Source organism: Sus scrofa, chromosome 2 (genome assembly GCF_054392235.1).
Source record: "Sus scrofa isolate SSC_HxYL_T2T_F1_AM1 chromosome 2, Sscrofa_HxYL_maternal_Yorkshire_Landrace_v2.0, whole genome shotgun sequence".
Taxonomy (NCBI): domain Eukaryota; kingdom Metazoa; phylum Chordata; class Mammalia; order Artiodactyla; family Suidae; genus Sus; species Sus scrofa.
The window spans coordinates 71302869-71322351 of record NC_139384.1 but is presented as its reverse complement, the minus strand read 5'-3'; the positions used below and the strand labels follow the sequence as shown (position 1 = coordinate 71322351).

Below are 19483 nucleotides of genomic sequence, written 5' to 3'. Positions count from 1 at the left end.
ACACTGACTTTTTCATAAATATCCATTTCACATCTTTAATAAGGCTCCTTGAGAGCAGTGCCCATCTTATTTTTATCATGAATTAGCGTTTGGTACACAATAGGTGCTCATCAGGTATTTTACTACCTCTTTTCTAATAATTTCCCACTGGCCAATGTCAAAGTGACAGTTTCAAAGGTTTATAGAAAAACAAACCCAGCAGTATTTCAAAAGGAAGGTATCTTCCAACTCATTTGGATATTTATTTTCTTTTAGGGCTGCACCCGTGGGATATGGAGGTCCCCAGGCTAGGGGTCGAATCGGAGCTACAGCTGCCGGCTCACACCACAGCCACAGCAGCACTAGATCCAAGCCACGTCTGAGACCTACACCACAACTCATGGCAATGCCTGATCCTTAACCTACTGAGCAAAGCCAGGGATCGAACCTGAAACCCATGGTTCCTAGTCGGATTTGTTTCTGCTGTACCATGACGGGAACTCTCATTTGAATATTTTAAGTGTAACTGTTGCTTACTACCCTTTAACACGTGCTAGCTTTTCTCTCTCACAAATTCAGATACTCCAAAGGAACAGTATTTATCTGAAATAAAATTCATTTTTTACAGATAGTGTCTATCTAAGGTAATCTATATTGGTTTTCCATTCATGAGACTTGAGGTGTTCTTTTTAAATATATTTAAGTAGAGGTAACTCAATTTAAGGAAAACAAAAAACCCTGAAGAAATGCACAGGTGGAACACAAATGAGGTAAAACACTGTAAAGCTGCTTCACCAAGGACTAAAGGTTGGGAAACAATGCCCTATGCAAAGTGTCCTCATTCTTGAGGGTTAAGTGGGTATTCTTCCAATGGTGCAGGTGTGTCAGATTCCTCAGGCCTTTTGAGAGTTCACAGATGTGACAGAATCAACAACGCATGTTAAAAGTATCCTGCTACATCTTATAAAGAAGGACCACACATCATACAGTGCACCACAAAAGCAGAGGTCAAAAACTGAAGCCAAAACAAATTCTTAAACTTAAAAAAAAAAAAAAAAAAAAAAAAAAGCCTTTATAAAGCAAAAATATATTCTATTACTGAACTGCTCCCAGACCAAAAAGTTATGGGGGTGGAAGGTGCATTTAGCTAGTGGCTGTATTTAACAAGCAAATTATCATCAACATCTATATTACCCAACTTTTATTATTCCAACTGCAGTATAAAGAGAGATCACAGCCACCTGGGGGAATGTACAACTCCTGCAGCCTTCAAAGGCAGAAAGCCACACAACTATAAGATAAGCCTGTGAGGTACACTTTTCTGAAGGAAATTGCTGGGTCTCTTAACCAAAGAATATTCCAGTAACACACACCCTAGTACTGCTTATAAACCAAAGGAGAAAGAATAATGCATTATATAACATATCCCTTGAAACAGGGAGAGGAGGATCATTCTGTGGAAACAGCATCTTTGGACTCTGCATCAGTTTGTTCCACTTCAGCTCTGGCAGCAGCTTCGGCAGGAGTAGTGACTGTTAAGGTGCTTTCTGACTCTGTAGCCAGGGTTTCCACTTCGCCTATGGCCTCAGCAGCTTTACCTCTGGCCTCTGCTTCAGTGTTGCCCTTCTCAGATGCTACTCCACAGGGTGTCTCTGCTTCCAGCGGCTCTTTGGGGTGGGGGCCACCAGTGTCCTCAGCTGTGTCCACTGGGCCTTCCCCTTCAGCCAGCATGTCACTACTTTCTGGAGTAGGTGCACCTTCCTCATCTACTGCTCTCACTGCTGCTGTAATCACCTCAGCTAAGACTTCGGCAGCTACTTCCTCAGGTGTCTCTTCCTTATCCTCACCTCCTAAATTGTCATCTCCTATTTCTGGGTCAACAGCTTCACTGGTGAAAGGGTCTTCACCCTGGCCAAGAAGAGGGAATACAGGTCAGTGCAGTCTAAATAACTGTCCAAATGAGAATTCAAGGGAGGCTCAGGTTGCTGGGAGTTTGTTTTTGTGACAGGCAGAGTCAACAAAAGAAATACTTTATTATTACTTTTTTCGGCTGCCCTGTGGTATATATGGAACTCCAGGGCCAGGAATCAGATTTGAGCTGTAGTTGCAGCCTAAGTAGCAACTGCGGCAATGCTGGATCCTTAACCCACTGTGCTGGTCTGGGGATCGAGACTGTGTTCCAAGATGCCACCGATCCTGTTGCACCACAGCATGGACTCCAGAAGAAATATATGTGTTTTTCCTTTTTAGGGCCCCACCCTCGGCATATGGAAGTCCCAGACTAGAGGTGGAATTGCAGCTGTAGCTGCCAGCCTCTGCCATAGCCACAGCAACTGGATCCCAGCCACATCTGCAACCTACACCATAGCTTGCAACAACACTGGCGCTTAACTTACTGAGCAAGGCCAGGCCGCATCCTCATGGATACTAGTCAGGTTTGTAACCCACTGAGCCACAACAAGAACTCCCAAAAGAAATATATGAAATCACATCAAGTGAGTGTGATTTCTAGGTTCTGAAAAGCTTCACCAGTAGTATTTTGCACTTAATCAAGAATATAATGGTGAGGAAAGGTTCAAAAAGATCTAGGTTTTCTTAACCGTCCCTGTCCAAAAGCCTGATAACAGGAAGCTGACTCTCTTTTTAGTTTCATTTAAGCACACAGCCCTGGGACAAAGGTTAACCCTACTTTACAGATAAGGAAATGAGACTTAAAAATCAGTAAGGGGGAGTTCCTATTGTGGCTCAGTAGTAACTGAGCCCGACTAGTATCCATGAGGATGCGGGTTCCATCCCTAGCCCTGCTCAATGGGTTAAGGATCCGGCACTGCTGTGTGAGGTGGCATAGGCCAGCAGCAACAGCTCCCATTCAACCCCTAGTCTAGGAATTTCCATATGCAAAGGGTTCGGCCCTAAAAAGACAAAAAAAAAAAAAAAGAAAAAAAGTCGGTAAGGGAGTTCCCATTGTGGCACAGTAGAACAAATCCAATCAGTATCCATTGGATACGGGTTCAATCCCTGGCCTAGTGCATTGGTGACCAGGCATTGCCATCAACTGTGATGTAGGTCACAGACCTGGCTTGGATGCTGCATGGCTGTGGCTGCGGCTGGCAGCTGCAGCCCTGATTTAACCCCCTAGCCTGGGACCTTCCATATGCCTCAGATGTGGCCCTAAAAAGCAAAACAACAACAACGAAACAAAAAAAAGTAACTTGGTGAGTTCCTGCTGTGGCACAGATCACTGCTGTGATTCGGGTTCAATCCCTGGCCTTTGAATTTCTGCGTGCTACAGATATGGCCGAAAAGACAAAAAAAACAAAAAACAAAAACCCACCAAAAGCCAAAAAATCAGTAACTTCCCAGGTCACACAGCTATTAACTATCAGTCAGTATTCAATCCAAGGCTGACTCTCTCAGACGCTGAATTTCTTCTCAAGAGTATGCTAAAACTGTGTAGTTTAGAAAAAGTAAACATTATCACTAGCAGATTTAAAAAATGTGCTTTAAAATCTGGTGTTTAGAAGCTTGAGTCTACCAAGTGACTCTAGAAACTCTAGAGAGCCACAAGGTAAAACAATGATCAGTCACGGTTCTTACACTGGTTATTGTCTATTACTTTATGGATTGAATGAATTGTCAAATAATGAAGCAGTTACTAACTGAAAGAAGGGCAAACAGGGCCTAAGGCAGACTATGTTGAATCTTAAATCCTAGCCCCAAATGTTGAAGTCATGGGGCTGAGCACTTAGCAAAATAGGCTTCCTAAGGACAACCAGACTCTTCCAACCAGACTTTTCTCTAGGGTATCCTCTTTGGAATGTTTTATTACTCTGCTCCTGTCACTAAAGCTCAGTAGAGTGGCACCACTGGTTCTTTCCTGATGCCCTCTCCTCCTCATCTCATTGTTGGTTGTCTCTGCTAGCAAAACCCTCTTTTTGGTTCTTTCTGGACAATCACCCATCTACCTTGTATTTTTTGTTTTGAAACATCTCACCATCATCTTGCTTGGTATTTTATGGATAGTCAAGGCTTCTCATGGTGAAAGTCAGCACCATTGCACAGATTAATTCCACACCTGCAGAGTTCATCCTCCACTGCAACAACTACTGGACTCCTAAACACAAACCTTGAGGTATTTTTCCAGCATCTTCACTATGTGTCTGTTGTTCAAAACACTCTTAGCCACATGGAGACTTGTTTTCTTGAACTGTTCAGCAGCCAACTATAAGGGAACCAAACATGGGCTTTTAAAAATTGCATGCAAAGGGGAGCAAGAGAACAAAACCAGCCTGGCTACATTAAAATGCTCTGAGATCAGCCCTATGCAGAGACAACCAAGATCTTTCTTCATTATGGTAAAACCCCAAATTCTAGACTCCAATGATGAAAGAAAGAGTCCTGGAGAGACATCAGGACTGTCTTGTGAAACAAGATTGTGAACTGGATTGTGAAACAGTGTAGAAAAGTTGGATCATCTTAAAAGAAAGAGCACAGGTGCACAACTACTGTCCAGGTACCACATGCATAAACGAGGATGAACAAAGAACACACACAGATCAGAAGTTTTGTGGACTGGGTGTGGGGAAAAGGCAAGCCTTTTCTTTACAGTTTTTTGAGTTATACTGACTTTCCAAGTTCTACAACACAAGTATGAATGCTGCCAGCATTTGACAATTTAGAGCTTGACACATTCATGTGATAATCCCTTGTTTGTACAGTATTTCTGGCCACACCCATTCCTTTACTTATGGTCTGCGGCTGCTTTTGCCCATCAGTAAGCAGCAGACTTGAGTGTCAGGGAGAGATCTGATGGCTTACAAAGCCAAAAACCCTTTATTAAAAAAAAAAAAAGCCCAATATCTTGAGCTAAACATTTAGCTTTAAGTTCCATTACAAGTAAGAACCAAATCAGTCCTTAACCCTAAGTCCCCTAGGCCATTCTGCTCTGAGTGACCCCCAGCTTTAGTTTATAAGAAATCCAGTTTTTCAGCAACTGGGGGATTTACCTGTGTGGTTTACGGAGAATATTCTCAACCTAGGAGAATTTCAGCTACTGTCCTTAGTCAATTATAAGCAACACATTTTCTCAAATTTTAATAGAACCTGGGATACATTTTTACAATCACTTGATGATACAATAGACTTGATGGAATATGGCAAGAACCCCTAAAGATGTTAGTTTCCCCATAAGACACAGAAAGTTCTGAACCCCTCCGGTTGGCAGCCAGGACTGCTTGCCCCACCCAGCATCAGAGGGGCACTCACCCGGCGGTTGTGATTGTGGTCGACAGAGTGCAGGTGCCGCTGGAGGAGCTGGTGCTGTGCAGGGATCAGCATGTCACAAGCCAGGCAGTGAGCAGCCTCTATCTTCTTGAAGAAGTGCTCCTGGCCAATCCCTGTGGATGGAACCCAATCTTGTGGGACTTGGGGCAGCATACATGTGATGCTTTCCTCCCACTTTTTCCCCATCAAGGCCCACATTTTCTCCCTGTAGCCCTCTCTAAGGATACTGTTAGAACAGAATATGCGACAGGTAATCATCTGACTTCCAGCAGGAGTATGGAGACAGAACAAACATCCTCTGAACACCTGGGATTTTTATACTTTTCTTATCCTGTAGGTCCTTTCTCTTCATAGAAAGGAAGAAAAAACCATCAGAATGCTTCACATCACTCCAATAAGCCAGGCTATGGAGCTGTAATGTCATCTACATTAGGCCACACTTGAAAGCCTCTTTCCCCTGCTAAATGGCTCTCTCACTGGTCTTCACATCACATTCTTAACCACCCTGTGCCCGGCTTTATGATCTAGAATAGCACACACCCCAGGATCACAGCTCACCTTTGAAAGGATCTGGTTTTGGTTTTGTGCTTTCCTTTTCCATCAATTCCTGACGCCTTTTCTCAATTTTCTTATTCCTGTTTACAATGTATTCCTAGAGAGGTTGGGAAATGGCACCAAATGAAATGAGGAGGGTGGCATGTGTGGATATTTTTCAACTGCCCAAGAGGCAACTCACCAAGGGTGGCTGCCACACCCCTGGGGAATAACAGCCTTGTCTCAGGTGCTCCAAGGATGGGAAGACGGCCATCAGAGCAGCTCCATGGGTAGAACTAATGGGAACTACAATGGCTAGAGCTCTAAAGTGTTGCTCTGACCTGGGACTTGTACATTATTATTCTGGAAAAAGAAATCTTCCTGGATTTCCTGTGGTGGTTCAGTGGAAAGAGCATGACTAGCATCCATGAGGATGCAGGTTCGACCCTGGCCTCCCTCAGTATCCAGTGCTGCCTTTAGCTATGGAGTAGGTTGAAGACGAGGCTCAAATCCCGCATTGCTGTGGCTGTAGTGTAGGCTGGCGGCTATGGCTCTGAATCGACCCCTAGCCTGGGAACCTCCATATGCTGTGGGTGCGGCCCTAAAGACAAAAAAAAAGAAATCTTTTCTTGGGGCCATGCCCACAGCATGCCGAGGTTCCTAGGCCAGGGACTGAACCCACACTACAGCAGTGACAAGGCCAGAGCCTTAACCCACTAGGCTACCAGGGAACTCCTAGAGAGAGAAATCTTGACCACATTTATTTTTTTAACTCTTTTTGCTTGTTAAGGACACATCCTCAGCATACGGAGGTTCCCAGGCTAGGGGTCCAATCAGAGCTATGCCTACGCCACAGGTACGGCAACACCAGATCCGAGCAGTGTATGCGACTTATACACCACAGTTCATGGCAGTGCCAGATCCTTAACCCACTGAACGAGGCCAGGGATCAAACCCAAAACCTCATGGTTCCTAGTCAGATTTGTTTCTGCTGCACGACAGGAACTCCCTGACCACATTTAGGCTTCTTATTTCCCTTCCTTTCTCTGTGAGGGAATCTCATGCTTGCAAGATCACCAGGAAATGCAGTGTGATTTACCTGGAGGAACTCCACTGTCTTGTCAGGCAGTTTGGTACTTATAAACCGTAGTGTCTCTTTGTGAAATTTGCTTTGCAGATGCTTCTGGATTTCTTCATCTTCAAAGCTACGAAACTTGCACACGGAACAGGCAAACTGAATCCTGGAGAGGGAAGATAAAAAGAAAAGCAGTGATGCATTGGTAACCGCATCTCTGGTTAGAAGTGAAATGGAAACAAAAAAACGATTTTTCTTTTCTTTCTTTCCTTTTTGCTATTTAGGGCCACACCCGCAGCCATGTGGAGGTTTCCAGGCTAGGGGTCACATCAGAGGTAGAGCTGCCAGCCTACACCACAGCCACAGCAATGCAGGATCCGAGCCACATCTGTGACCTACATCACAGCTCACGGCAACGATGGATCCTTAACCCACTGAGCAAGGCCAGGGATCGAACCCGCAACCTCATGGTTCACAGTCGGATTCATTTCTGCTGCGCCATGATGGGAACACTGGGAAAACAGTTTCTGAATTAAAACTTCTGACCTGTCAAACAAAGGATATCAGAGTAGTAGTCATCCCAAATTTCCTCGTCTTAAGAATGAGTATTGGAGTTCCCGTCATGGCACAGTGGAAACAAATCCAACCAGGAACCATGAGGTTGCAGGCTTGATCCCTGGCCTTGCTCCCGTGGGTTAAGGATCAGTCGTTGTGGTGAGCTGTGGTGTAGGTCACAGATGAGGCTCAGATCTAGCCTTGCTGTGGCTGTGGTGTAGGCTGGCAGCTGTAGCTCTGATTAGACCCTTAGCCTGGGAACCTCCACATGCTGCGGGTATGGCCCTAAAAAAAAAAAAAGATGAAAGAGTCATCTCAGTTCCCACGTGGCATGAAAACAGATCTACTATAGTCTGTTTAAAAACAAGGATTTCAGGGAGCTCCTGTCGTAGCACAGTGGTTAACGAATCCGACTAGGAACCATGAGGTTGCGGGTTCGATCCCTGGCCTTGCTCAGTGGGTTAACGATCCGGCATTGCTATGAGCTGTGGTGTAGGTTGCAGACGCGGCTCGGATCCCGCGTTGCTGTGTCTCTAGTGTAGGCTGGTGGCTACAGCTCCAATTAGACCCCTAGCCTGGAAGCGGCCCTAGAAAAGGCAAAAAGACAAAACAAAACAAAAAAACGAACAAACAAAAAACCAAGAATTTCAATGAATTTTAACACCTGGAAGTTCCTACTTTTGGTTTCTGGCCTTTTGCTAAGCTTTTCTTTTTTTTTTTCTTTTATTTTCTCTTTTTGTCTTTTCTAGGACCGCACCAGTGGCATATAGAGGTTCCCAGGCTAGGGGTCTAATCGGAGCTGTAGACACAGGTCTACACCACAGCCACAGCAACGCGGGATTCGAGCTGTGTCTGCGACCTACACCACAGCTCATGGCAACACCAGATCCTTAACCCACTGAGCAAGGCCAGGGATCGAACCCACAACCTCACGGTTCCTTGTCGGATTCGTTAACCACTGCGCCACCAACGGGAACTACTGCTAAGCTTTTCTTTACACAGGAAGATGATTAAGCTGTTTGAGACTTAAGGGCAGGGATTCCCTCTGAGGTCATTAAGAGAACCTGTGCATAAAGAAGTAGCTAGGAGTTCCCGTTGTGGCTCAGTGGTTAACGAATCCATGAGGTTGAGGGTTCGATCCCTGGCCTTGCTCAGTGGGTTAAGGATCCGGTGTTACCGTGTGCTGTGGTGTAGGTCACAAATGTGGCTTGGATCCCATGTTGCTGTGGCTCCGGTGTAGGCCGGCAGTTACAGCTCCAATTCAACCCCTAGCCTGGGAACCTCCATATGCCAAGCGAGTGGCCCAAGAAACGGCATTTAAAAAAAAAAAAAAAAAAAAAAAAAGGTAGCCACACATGGTCAAGACGTCATCAATCCTGCACTCACAACAGCCATAGGAAAAGGAGCATGGTGTGGTCACACCAATGCCCTTTGGGGGTTTACACTTGTATTTTTTTCTATTAAGAGACCAAATCTTTATTTTTTCTTTTTCTTTTTATGGCCACACCTGGGGCATATGGAGGTTCCTGGGCTAGGGGTCAAATCAGAGCTGCAGCTGCAGGCCTATACCACAGCTATGGCAACACAAGCTCCAAGCCACATCTGTGTCTTATGCCACAACTTGTGGCAACACCAGATCCTTAACCCACTGAGCAAGGCCAGGGATTGAACCACATTCTCACAGATACTATGACAGATGCTTAACCTGCTGAGCCACAACAGGAACTCATAGAGGTCAAATCTTGAAGGTTGTACCTATACATATATAACTGCCATGTCCTACTCCACAGGCAGTTCGGATTTGGACAAGGCATCAAAGGCACCTTCTTGGCAGCTCTGCTGAATGAAGTTAACTTCTCTGGGAGGACAGGTACAAGCCAATGGGGAAACAAAGGGACTCCTCACTGGCCTGCAGGAAGGCAAGAGAGTACCCTGCTGGGAATGTGAGGGTCACACAGTCCCACCAGCAAGGATATGATCCAGTTTGTTTCCCAAGTTCTGTCTCCCATTGACCTGACTAGACTTTCCTGACAGACACCTGGAGCCAGCTGATCAAACCAGGCTCCCCCTATACTATAGAGTGAAGACAGATGAGTCTTGACAGTCTCCACCTCCCACCTTACCTGTCAGCTGCTCGGTCTCGCATCCTGTCTCTTCTCCTTTGCTTTTCCCTCTTCTTCTTTACTTCATCATCTTCATCATCCTTCTCTCCTGCAACAGAGAAGTCCCTTCGAGACACTCTGAGGAGTTCACAGGAGCTGAGCACCAGGGCCTTGATGGGGGCTAGTTTGGCCACCATACCCCATGCCCTGCCACTGCTTCCACACGTGGCAGGGTCAAGACACCCTGAGGCACCAAGGGGCGTCAAAGGCTCCCAACAGGGATGGGCCTTTGCGATGAATCCTCAGTAGTTCCCCAGGGAGTCACCTCACTCCCCCCATGGCTTGCTAAGACTGGGATGAGCCAGGGACACATCCTGTCCATCCCACTCACACCATGGCCTGCCTGCTCTCTCTGTCCTTCCCTATCTTGCTTTTTCCAGTCCAGCGCCCTACCATTGGGTCTTCTCCCAACATTACTTTAGAGAGAGAAGCAATTCTTCCCAGATAAAGAGGCAGCAGTTGGAAGGCCTCAGGAAATAAAGTAAGCCACTTTACCGCCCTCCGTCCCACCTCTCAGTGGACCATAATAATTGCCCCGTCAGCCTCCTCTGAACTAGGGCCTCAGCAGGTCTGATAATCCCTGGTGGCCCAAATTCTATCTTCCACTCACAAAAACCATCAATCTAGGGCTTTCCCAGGGATACATGGGAAACAATCCCAAAAACAAAAGTGGGAAGAGACCAAGTGGTCCTCCATCCATCCCATGGGGCCAGTGTAAGAGCTCTTCTGAGAGCTGTGCAGCCCAGAGTCCCAGCCTGAGGCCAGGGCCAGACACTGAAAAAAGGTTGGATAAGCATCTGAACTGTAACCCCTACCCCTGATGCCAGTCACGAGACTGTCCCACGAAGATGGCGACCGGCGTGCGCTGCTCAGAAGCCTCTCAAAAGGGCGTGTGGGATTTTTGGCAAGAGGTCACTGCCTGAAACTATTACTGCTGTTTAAAGCAAAGTCATCCCGGGTAGGTAGCAGGACCTGCGCGCAACAAACATGTCACCTTTGCTTTAGCATTTACCCTGCTGCACGAGCTGCTAAATGCTGTGTGGTCCCATGCTATAGACATAATCACGTCAATAAACAGGATAGGAGGGCCTCAGAGGGTTGGCTAAACCTGAACATATAAAAAGGAACATCTAAACCAGAGGCCTTTGGAATTTATGGGAGTAGAGTCACAAAGGAGCCAGCCTATGATTCTTGGGGGAAACCAGCTATGGATGGACCCACAGGAACAGGAAAAGAAGTGGCCGCTTCTCCATGCTCCCCCTGGGCGGGGGCGGGTTAACATTGCTCTGTACTTGCACTGAAACTAGCAAGACCTGATGTAGTAGTGACTGCCTCTGCAGGATCTGGGCTGGAATGTGCCTAAACAGGCCCCCCCTCCCCCACCGCCAGCTCCCAACCCAGGCAGCTGTCCAAACTGACCCACGCAGTGCCCATGTCCCCCTCATTGAGGCTGAGGGCATGGCTCTGGTCTGGTAAGAACTATGGACAGAATAAAGCCCAGGAGAAACAGTACACAGTGTACAGCACACAGACCTGCCCTGGCCAAGGAGGGAACGGAGAAGACAGGCTGGAGGGCGCTTTTTCTTTTCCTTCTTGTACTTCTGAAACTCTCTCTTCCCTACCACTATTGCAGACATCCAGAGATGAATTTCCCCGTCTCTGTAGCCTGCACTGAGTGAGGCAACCAGATTTGTTTCCAGCAAGTGTTGTCCAAACACTGAGGCAAAACCTCAGGGTGAGTGGCATGGCCAAGGCCCACTTGGTAGCCATGGCCCCTCTTTTGCCCTGAGTTGCTAGCCCCTCCATCCAGGCCCTGGGCTTGCTCAGAAGCCCAGCCCAGCTGGGGGTTAGGCAGCGAGTGCAGGGTAGCTGGGCAGACACAAGAAAGCTCAAAGGGACGCTGGGTGATGCCTACCTCTCTGCTTCCCAGGGTCGAAGAATTCGTCCTCCTAAAAAAAGGGCACATACAAAGTTGGACTGTGAGGTGGAATTTCCAGAATTCTCCGTAACTGGCCTAGCTACCTGCCACCACCAGGTGGTCACTGTGCCACTAGGAACAGAGCCACAATGTACCAGGACAAGTCCTAGGGCCATGGGATGGAGCCTGCGTGTCCTGTCATTACTCCTGGTTGCTTTCTGAGATTCTGTGATAATGACTAACTTACTTTTTTTCTACTTATTTGTATTTATCAAAAGTTATAACAAGTCAGCTACAGATAAAATCATCTAACTGAAAACTGAAACTGAAGCCACTCCTTAGACATCAAGTTGAGAATTAAATTAGTCATCAACAGATATGCAGAGATTCCCAGACTCGAAAATCTAAGAAATCCTAGACAGAAAGGAAGCAAGACCCTCAGAAAAGTTGAAAATTCACTGTATCCTGCTCCCCTCTTCCCTGCCCCAAACACATCAGAAGCAAGTGGATAAAGCCTTCATATGCCCAGATTTCCAGGCCTTACCTTAGAGTTGAATCAGAATTTGCAGGGGGTGGCAAAGGATTGCTCCCCACATGCTTGTATATGGTCTTGGCTAAGAGTCAGCCTTTGATAACCATCTCCCATGACTAGTTTTTTTTTGCCTATTAGGGCTGCATCTGTGGCATGTGGAAGTTCCCAGGCTAGGGGCTGAATTGGAGCTGGAGCTGCTGGCCAGCACCACAGCCACACAAGATCCAAGCTGCATCTGCGACCTACACCACAGCCACAGCAAAACTGGATTCCGTAAACCACTGAGCGAAGCCAGGGATTGAACCCATTCTCATGGACACTAGTTGGGTTCACTACTGCTGATCCACAACAGGCTCTCTGACCTATGACTAGTTTTAAGAGCTGAATGACAAGGATGCAGCTCAGCACCAGCACAGAACTGGCAGCACTTGAGTTTTCAGTGCCTGTTTGAAAGCCTCAGCTCACACAACCACTACAGTTACCAGTGTGCAGCTAGGTGTGTCACTACAAGGACAGAGGAATAGCTGGAGAGAAGGTTGGGGATGTTTTCAGGAAAAAGGAGGGCTGTTGCAAGTGGAAAAGTCTTAGAAACCTGGCTGCAAGCCTGATTATTAAATTTACTCATGAAGTAGAGTAACTGTTCTTGCCTCTTTGTGAGGAGAACACTGAAGTAAGGAAAAAATCCCACATAAGAGACACTAGAGGTTGATCAGTAAAGGCAAACTTACGCCCCTGAATTCTTCATCTCCTGACCGGAAGTCACCAGCTCCATCATCTACCAGACACAAAGAAATAGGAAGTCAGCCCCTCGGCAACTGGCCCACTCCATTTTCACCCCCCAAACTCACTGTCTAGAATGACTGTGCTTGTCCTGACTGCAGAGGGTTTGTGGGAGTGCAAATGGCACCCGACCCCCCTTGAGGTCCCTTGTGTCCAATGTCCAGACAGGACCACAGAACACCAAGCATACAGCTAACTCATCTTATACCCACCCTGGCCTATAGTCCCAGGGCATACCGTTTTCAGAAAAATCTCCTTCACTGTCAGCACGGGCCTGTTTGGTGTCTGGCTCGTCGTAAATCTGCAACTGCTTCCGTTTCCTGCCCAAGCTATCGGGGCCATAGCGATCAAACCCTCTCCACCTAGGCTATAGACACAAGCATATCCCAATGTACCACTTACCCAGACAGTTAACATACCCCAGAGAAAGGAAGAACCAAAGAGGTTGTAAGATCAGGGAACAAGATCAGAAAAAGCCTTTTCAGAAAATAAAGAAAGACAAGGTGGTTGGAAACCTCCCCCTCTCCAAACACAAAAATTTTAAAGACAGACACAAAAGGCCATATATTACGACTGCATTCACATGAAATGTCTAGGAGAGGCAAAATGCACAGAAAGTAGATTAATGGTTGCCAGGGGCTAGGGGACAGTACAGGGAGTGACTGCTAACAGCAGGTTTCGTTCCGGGATGATGGAAACATTCTAGAATTACGTGCTCATGAAGGCTGCATAATTCTGCACATTTTTAACTCAAAGTTGAATTCCACTTTTAAAAATGAGTGAATCTTAAATACCTCAACAAAGCTGTTTAAAAAGAAAAGCAAACAGGCAAGTTAGAGCTTGACAAGGGCTTACCCGATCCCTTATCCGGGTCTGTGACCGGCCACATCCATAGGGCATAGAGTTGTCATAACCACCCGCCCCCTGCATGCCCATCACGCTGAAGTCAGGGGCCATGGACTGGGAGAAGAGGGAAGGCGGAGGTCTGCTGGGGGAGGGGCCTCCCAGGCCTCGCCCACCCACGTAGTTCATCTCCGTCCATGGAGTAGAAAGAGGCTCAGAGGAGGCTGCGGGTGGCATGAAGGGGTCACTGCGCATAAAGGTGCTGGGGTTGCTCCGATCCTGGAATCGGCCCTGGCCGCGGCCCCTCATGAAGCCATCAAGGGAGCCCCGTTCCCGGGCTGGGTCCCGGCAATCACTGTACTGACCACCAAATCCACCGTTGCGGTCGGGCCCCAGGTCAAAGTCATAGTCGTAGCTATAGCTAGGGCGGTAGGGATTGTGCTCAGGAAGGCAAGGCCTGGAATCATAGGACTCAAAGGACTGGAAGCGGAAAGAGCTGCAAAGAAAGCACAATCCATTACCACACTGTCCAGAAACAACTACATCTCCTGCAAAGATGACCTCCCTACATTCAGAACACCAAAACCAAACCACCATGCATCCCTCCTAACTCATAAAGAAAGCAAAACAGGCCAACAATCCTTTTCAAGCATTGCTGAATAAGGGGCATGAAGCCCTGGCCACAAGAACAGGGAGGGTCTGCTAGGTGCCTGACACAAAAATAAGGAGTCAATCATGCCCTGAGCCCCACCACAACCGGCAAATCCTATTAAATACCTCTGACCCAACAATGGCTCAACTTATCTACTCCACATTCAGGAAGCAGCTGGGGGAAAGCCCTCCCCCGAAGAGCAGGTGCCCACTTCCATCTGCACAAAGCTGAGTGTGCAGGATCCCCCAGGAAGGGTTCAGGTCTATAATCACCTTTCCCGGTCCTGCATGCCCTCCCCACTGCTGCTGCTCCCGCCCCTGCCTCCTTCCTTGGACATCATGTCCAAACGCTGGTTGATCTTGGCAATGAGGGAGTCGGAATTGTCGGTGCATGGCTCTGGGCCATAAGAAGCCATATGCATGGCAGGGCCCCCAGCTGCCAGGCCATCGCTGGTCTTAGTGGCCTCCCACGAGGATGGGCCATAGCTGTAGGTTGCTCCTGTGGTGACACTGTTGTTCTGGGCACCATAATAATTGTAGTTTTCATAGCCTGCCAGAGGGAGGAAGAGCCAAATCAGATCTCAGCAGCCACAGGTCAGTTCATGTTGGACAAGTATGCAGAGGAGCACCTACTGCCCATGGAAGAGGAAGAGGATCATGGGACCAAGTGCTGCTGGTATTACCCGACAATGCACACAGCACCTACCGAGGGGCAGCACAAGGGCAAGGGCACAGCCTCAACTCTAAGCAGTGGGTTTTCTATACCAGATCCTAAGACTTGCTTCTCATCTAAAGCCAGAGGTGGCTGAGAACCCAGGAGCTGGCAGCTGAGGCTACTGACTGACCCACCAACAAGCTACTGTTCCCAAGAATACAACCACATTCCTTCCCACCCCTCCCCCCTCCTTCAGGAAGTTTCCCTGGAGGCTGGCCCTTTGCTGAGCTTTCAGGACAGCTGTGAACTGCTCTAGGTAGCTAATTAGAGACCCACTCACCCATGAACATATCCCCCCAGAAGGGCCTACCTTGCCAGCTTGTCATGCCAGTTCCGTATGCACCTTAGAACAAACAAAAACAGACAAGTTTTGTTTACAAAACTAAGGTATCTGAGACACATCCCCTCACCCCTACCCCAGCCCAATGTTGAAGGACAGCTGTCACCGCACTCCATTATCCACAAGGCCAGGACTGAGGGTAGCCATGCCAGTGCTCCAGGAGGCACTCTTGGTTGCCCATTAAAGCCAGGAAAAGCTGGGGTCCACTAACTGAAAAACTAATTTCCAACAGAGTACTCAACTAAGCATAATCAGGGTTTCTCTCCTAAGCAAGCCTGATATCTTCCATTTGGGCAAGAGAAAGCACATGAAGCCTTTTTCCAAGAAGCTCAGCCAGCGTGGGCTGGGCCACCAGCCAAGAGGCCACTTGGGCCAGGTCCCCAGGCAGAAGCCTTCTAAAATGCCAGTTCACCAGAAGCCAGAGCTAAAGCACTGCCAACAGCATGGAGAATGTAATGATGGAAAAATCATGTCCCCAACTCAACTAAGCAAGGGTGCCTGAGTAACACGTTAAGACCTCCTCCTGGGAAACTCGGTGATGGGCAGAAAAGTCTTCCTGCTCCCAGTGGTGCTAGGGCCAAGTACCAGACTCAGAAAACAAAGGAAACACTTGTCCAATCCCCTGGAACAGATGCTGGCAAAAAGCGGAAAACCTCGCCCACCAGAGTGCACATTCCGGCTGTTTAAACACACTTAGCAGTATGATACATATTCAAGAGCAGGGTCAGCAAAGAAGCCCCAGGGGCCAAATCCAGTCCACAGCTCTGTTTTTGTACAGCCCAAAAGCTAAGAATCGGTTGTGTTTAAATGACTGGAAAAGGAAAAAAAAAAATCAGGAAAGAATAATTCACGACGTACATTTTGAGAAAGGATACATTATTTATGTACTAAACTCACAGAACTGTATAACAGTAAATTTTTTTTTTTAGGGCTGCACCCGTGGCACACAGAAGGTCCCAGGCTAGGGGTTGAACTGGAGCTACAGGTGTCGGCCTACACCATAGCCACAGCAACGCCAGAGCCAAGGTGCACCTTCAACCTACAACCTCAGCTTATGGCGACAGCAGATCCTTAACCCACTGAGCAGGGCCAGGGATCAAACCTGCATCCTCATAGATACTAGTCAGGTTTGTTAACACCGAGCCACAATGTGAAAGTTAATATAAACCATGGACTATAATTAATGACAATGTATGGACATTGGTTTATAAATTATAACAAACATATCCCACTAATGCAAAATGATAATAATAAATGAAAGTGCCAAAAGTGAAGGTAGGGTAAATTTAAGAATTCTATGGAGTTCCCATTGTGGCGCAGTGGCTTGGTTGATGCTGTGGCATGGCGTCAACCCCTGGCTCTGAAACTTCCACATGGCCTAGGTGTGGCAAAAAAAAAAAAAAAAAAAAGAGAGGAAAAACAAGAGAAAGATTTCCTTGTCCCAATTTTGTCATACTGGTGCTGGGGGTGGGGTGGGTAGACAATTGCGTTGCCTCACCCAAAAGCAGGTGCCACTTACCCTGGGTGTTGGTGGGCCCAGCACTCCATGCCCCATAGCCTGTGAATAGAAGACTTGTGGGTTAGCAGTCACATTTATCACACCAGAGAACAGGTACTTCTGAAGCGCTCTGAGGAGCATAAAGGGATCTCCCTGAAATAGTTCAGGGCCAGCCTTGCAAGAAGACAGCACAACCGTAACAACACCCCCCTAAAAGTCATCCCACAGCTGGCTTTTGCATTATCATACTCCACCTGCCTGAGGTCAAGGCAAAAAAAGGAGGTGGGGGGGGGGGAATGAGCTTCCAGGCCAGTTCTGTCCATTGCCTTGGACCTTGCCTAGGACCTTGGCCTAAGCCTCGGCCTACAACTGAGGAAGACACTGTGGAATAGCTAGTCCATCATTAGGTCACAGTCCCCAACCTTGCCCTCCCACAAGCATCCATTAAGTACCCCAAAACCGGGAAAAAAAACTCTGAAAATTTGGAGAGAACAGCTGTGACTCCCTATGCCTCATTTCTATGTGACTATGAACCCTCCAATGCTCCCCTGGGCTTGAAAGTCCCAGAGCTTCAACAGCCTGGCCTAAGGCATCAGACTACATTCCTCTCCATGGGGGCTCCCTCTGCTCCTCCAGACACCCTCATGATACCATCTGTCTGGCTCCTTTTCATCTGTGTCCCTGAAACCCAGTACACAGATGAGCACAGGCAATCATCCATACTGACTTAAATGACTTCACCTTTACAAAGCATCTTCTCTAAGACATCCTTTCTCTCCTACTAGGACTAATTAAATCACTAGCTGACTGCCTTCTGTATGCTAACACAGGTCAGGCATTCAGCACACGTTAGCTGGTGCCCCGAATGCTTGCTGTTCAGAGATGAGGGAGCTACAGTTCAGAGGTTAGGGGACTTGATCCAAAGTCACCCTGTGGAAGCTTGCCTTCCGCAAGCTAACCTCCCCATGTCACAGTTTTTCATGTGCAGCAGAAAAGCAGAGTAGTGATTTTAACAGCAAGTAACCAACTGTGGGGCACTGGTCTAAGGGACATATATGCTATTAACATCAACCTCACAACAACCTTTGAGATAGACACTATAAACCCGCTTCTACAGAGGCTCCAGACGATAAGGCACTTGCCCAACAACACTGAGAAGAACAAGGACTTGGACCCAGATGGAGGTCCAAAGAGCAACTGTCAAGCCTCGCCTGAGGCGGGATTACTACTAACTAAAAGATCTGGTGGGAAGGCAGGGAAAAAATGGCGAGATGCAGTAAGACTGCAAAAAAGACTAGAGAACCAGATTGAGTCAACAGAGCACTACCATGCACCTGGGAACTTTTCTGCTTCTGCAATTCCTGCTGCTGGTCTCCTGCTAATACTGCCACCATTCAAGACTAGCGCCTTCCCTGTTGCAGCCAAAATCAGATCGCTTGCTTCTCAAACCTCAAACACCTGGATGGGGTATCGGAGCTTGGTCAAGCCCATTCCTGCATATTTCTACTGCTCCCGGCGGGTAAACGCGGCTTCCAGCATAGAACAAAAGCCTCCCAGGAGGCTGATTCTAGATTGAGAGGTCACCCAAGAAGGTCCTGCCGCAGGCTCTGAAACTCAAGTGGAGAAAGGGCACATTCTCTTTTACAAAACCCCTCTGGCATCTCCAGGCCACCACAAGGCGATGCCCGGAGGAGAACCACTAACGGGTTTCCAAGTTTTGACAAAGAAAACACCCAGCATTTGACTCTCAGTGTCTTGCCTCAGAGCTACACAACCCAGGGAGAACGCAGGCGCCGCACTACTCAAGGCCTCAGCACTGCACCGCTGGCGGTCCGAACCTGTGCCGCTCATACCGCTTCCGGACCGGTGCTCCAGGCCACGTGGGCGGCGCAGAAGACCCAACGAAGCCCCGCAAGTACCCAGGAAGGCCCGAAGGCCGGGAAAGAGACAGCAGTCCCTCCTCCCGCCGCGGCTGCAGACCCCACGCCCCACAAGCTCGCGCCATAGCTCCGCCCTCTGGCGCCGCCATTTTGTGGCGTCTTCCGAAAGAGGCTGCGGCCCTGCGGGCGGCAGGGATCCGCGGGGCCTACAGCCCCGGTGGGGCTGAGAAGCAGAAACGGTCCTAAAGGCTCAAGGCGCCCCCCGAAGCCCGCCGTAGCGTCGGCCAGCCGAACTCCGCCGACGTCCCCAGGTTCCATCGGCCAATCCGCATGCAGCGGCCCGGGAGCGACTGCGCCGAGGTCCAATGAACTGCGTGCGCGCGTCCCGGCCGCCCCTCTGCAGGGCCGGACTGTAGTAACTGGGCTCTGGAGTAGGCCCCAGCCCGTGGCCCTCTGCGCGGCGACGGTGTCGCCTGGGCACCACCTGCCCGTCCCACCCCGCACTAAGTTGCCCACACTAACCTCCGTAGCCCTGTTCCATGTCTTCAGCTCGGCCCGCCAGCAGCTCCTCTTTCCAGACTACCACAGGACGCATGCGCTGAACCCAACTCCCGCTGTCTTCTACTGGTAAGCCAGTTGATACGTCACCCCTTCCGCGCGCAACTACTGGCGGGAATTTACGACGGACCCGCCCTCACCACTCCAGGTGGCCTTCCGGTTGTTCCGGATCGGTGCTCA

At 48.4% G+C, this 19483-nt stretch overlaps 1 protein-coding gene across 6 annotated transcripts; it reads right to left on the bottom strand.

Annotated features, from left to right (window-relative positions):
• Positions 1 to 1165: 1165 nt before the first annotated feature.
• Positions 1166 to 19356, bottom strand: AKAP8 (A-kinase anchoring protein 8). Of its 6 annotated transcripts, none has more exons than XM_003123431.5 (14): positions 19268 to 19356; positions 16887 to 16925; positions 15338 to 15370; positions 14586 to 14862; positions 13674 to 14157; positions 13056 to 13185; positions 12767 to 12813; positions 11504 to 11537; positions 9550 to 9637; positions 6896 to 7037; positions 5821 to 5914; positions 5245 to 5375; positions 4106 to 4201; positions 1166 to 1887 (listed from the first exon to the last, which is right to left on the bottom strand). In XM_003123431.5, the coding sequence occupies exons 1-14, from the start codon at positions 19338 to 19340 to the stop codon at positions 1429 to 1431; spliced, it is 2127 nt and encodes a 708-aa protein (XP_003123479.2). In that variant the 5' UTR covers positions 19341 to 19356; the 3' UTR covers positions 1166 to 1428. The 6 variants fall into 6 exon arrangements, with proteins under 6 accessions (XP_003123479.2, XP_084868685.1, XP_084868686.1 ...); XM_085012559.1 differs by lacking the exon at positions 19268 to 19356 and adding an exon at positions 18200 to 19068; XM_085012560.1 differs by lacking the exon at positions 19268 to 19356 and adding an exon at positions 18625 to 19068.
• Between the last annotated feature and the right edge of the window lie 127 nt (positions 19357 to 19483).

What these genes read in the sequence shown, in the direction of transcription:
- AKAP8 (XM_003123431.5), bottom strand. Translation starts at nt 19,340, where the DNA reads ATGCGTCCTGTGGTAGTCTGGAAAGAGGAGCTGCTGGCGGGCCGAGCT. An exon ending in GGCATGCAGGACCGGGAAAG is followed by an intron (nt 14,158 to 14,585) that starts GTGATTATAGAC and finishes CTTTCTTTGCAG; the next exon opens with CTCTTTCCGCTTCCAGTCCT. An exon ending in AGGAGATTTTTCTGAAAACG is followed by an intron (nt 12,814 to 13,055) that starts GTATGCCCTGGG and finishes TGTGTCTGGTAG; the next exon opens with ATGATGGAGCTGGTGACTTC.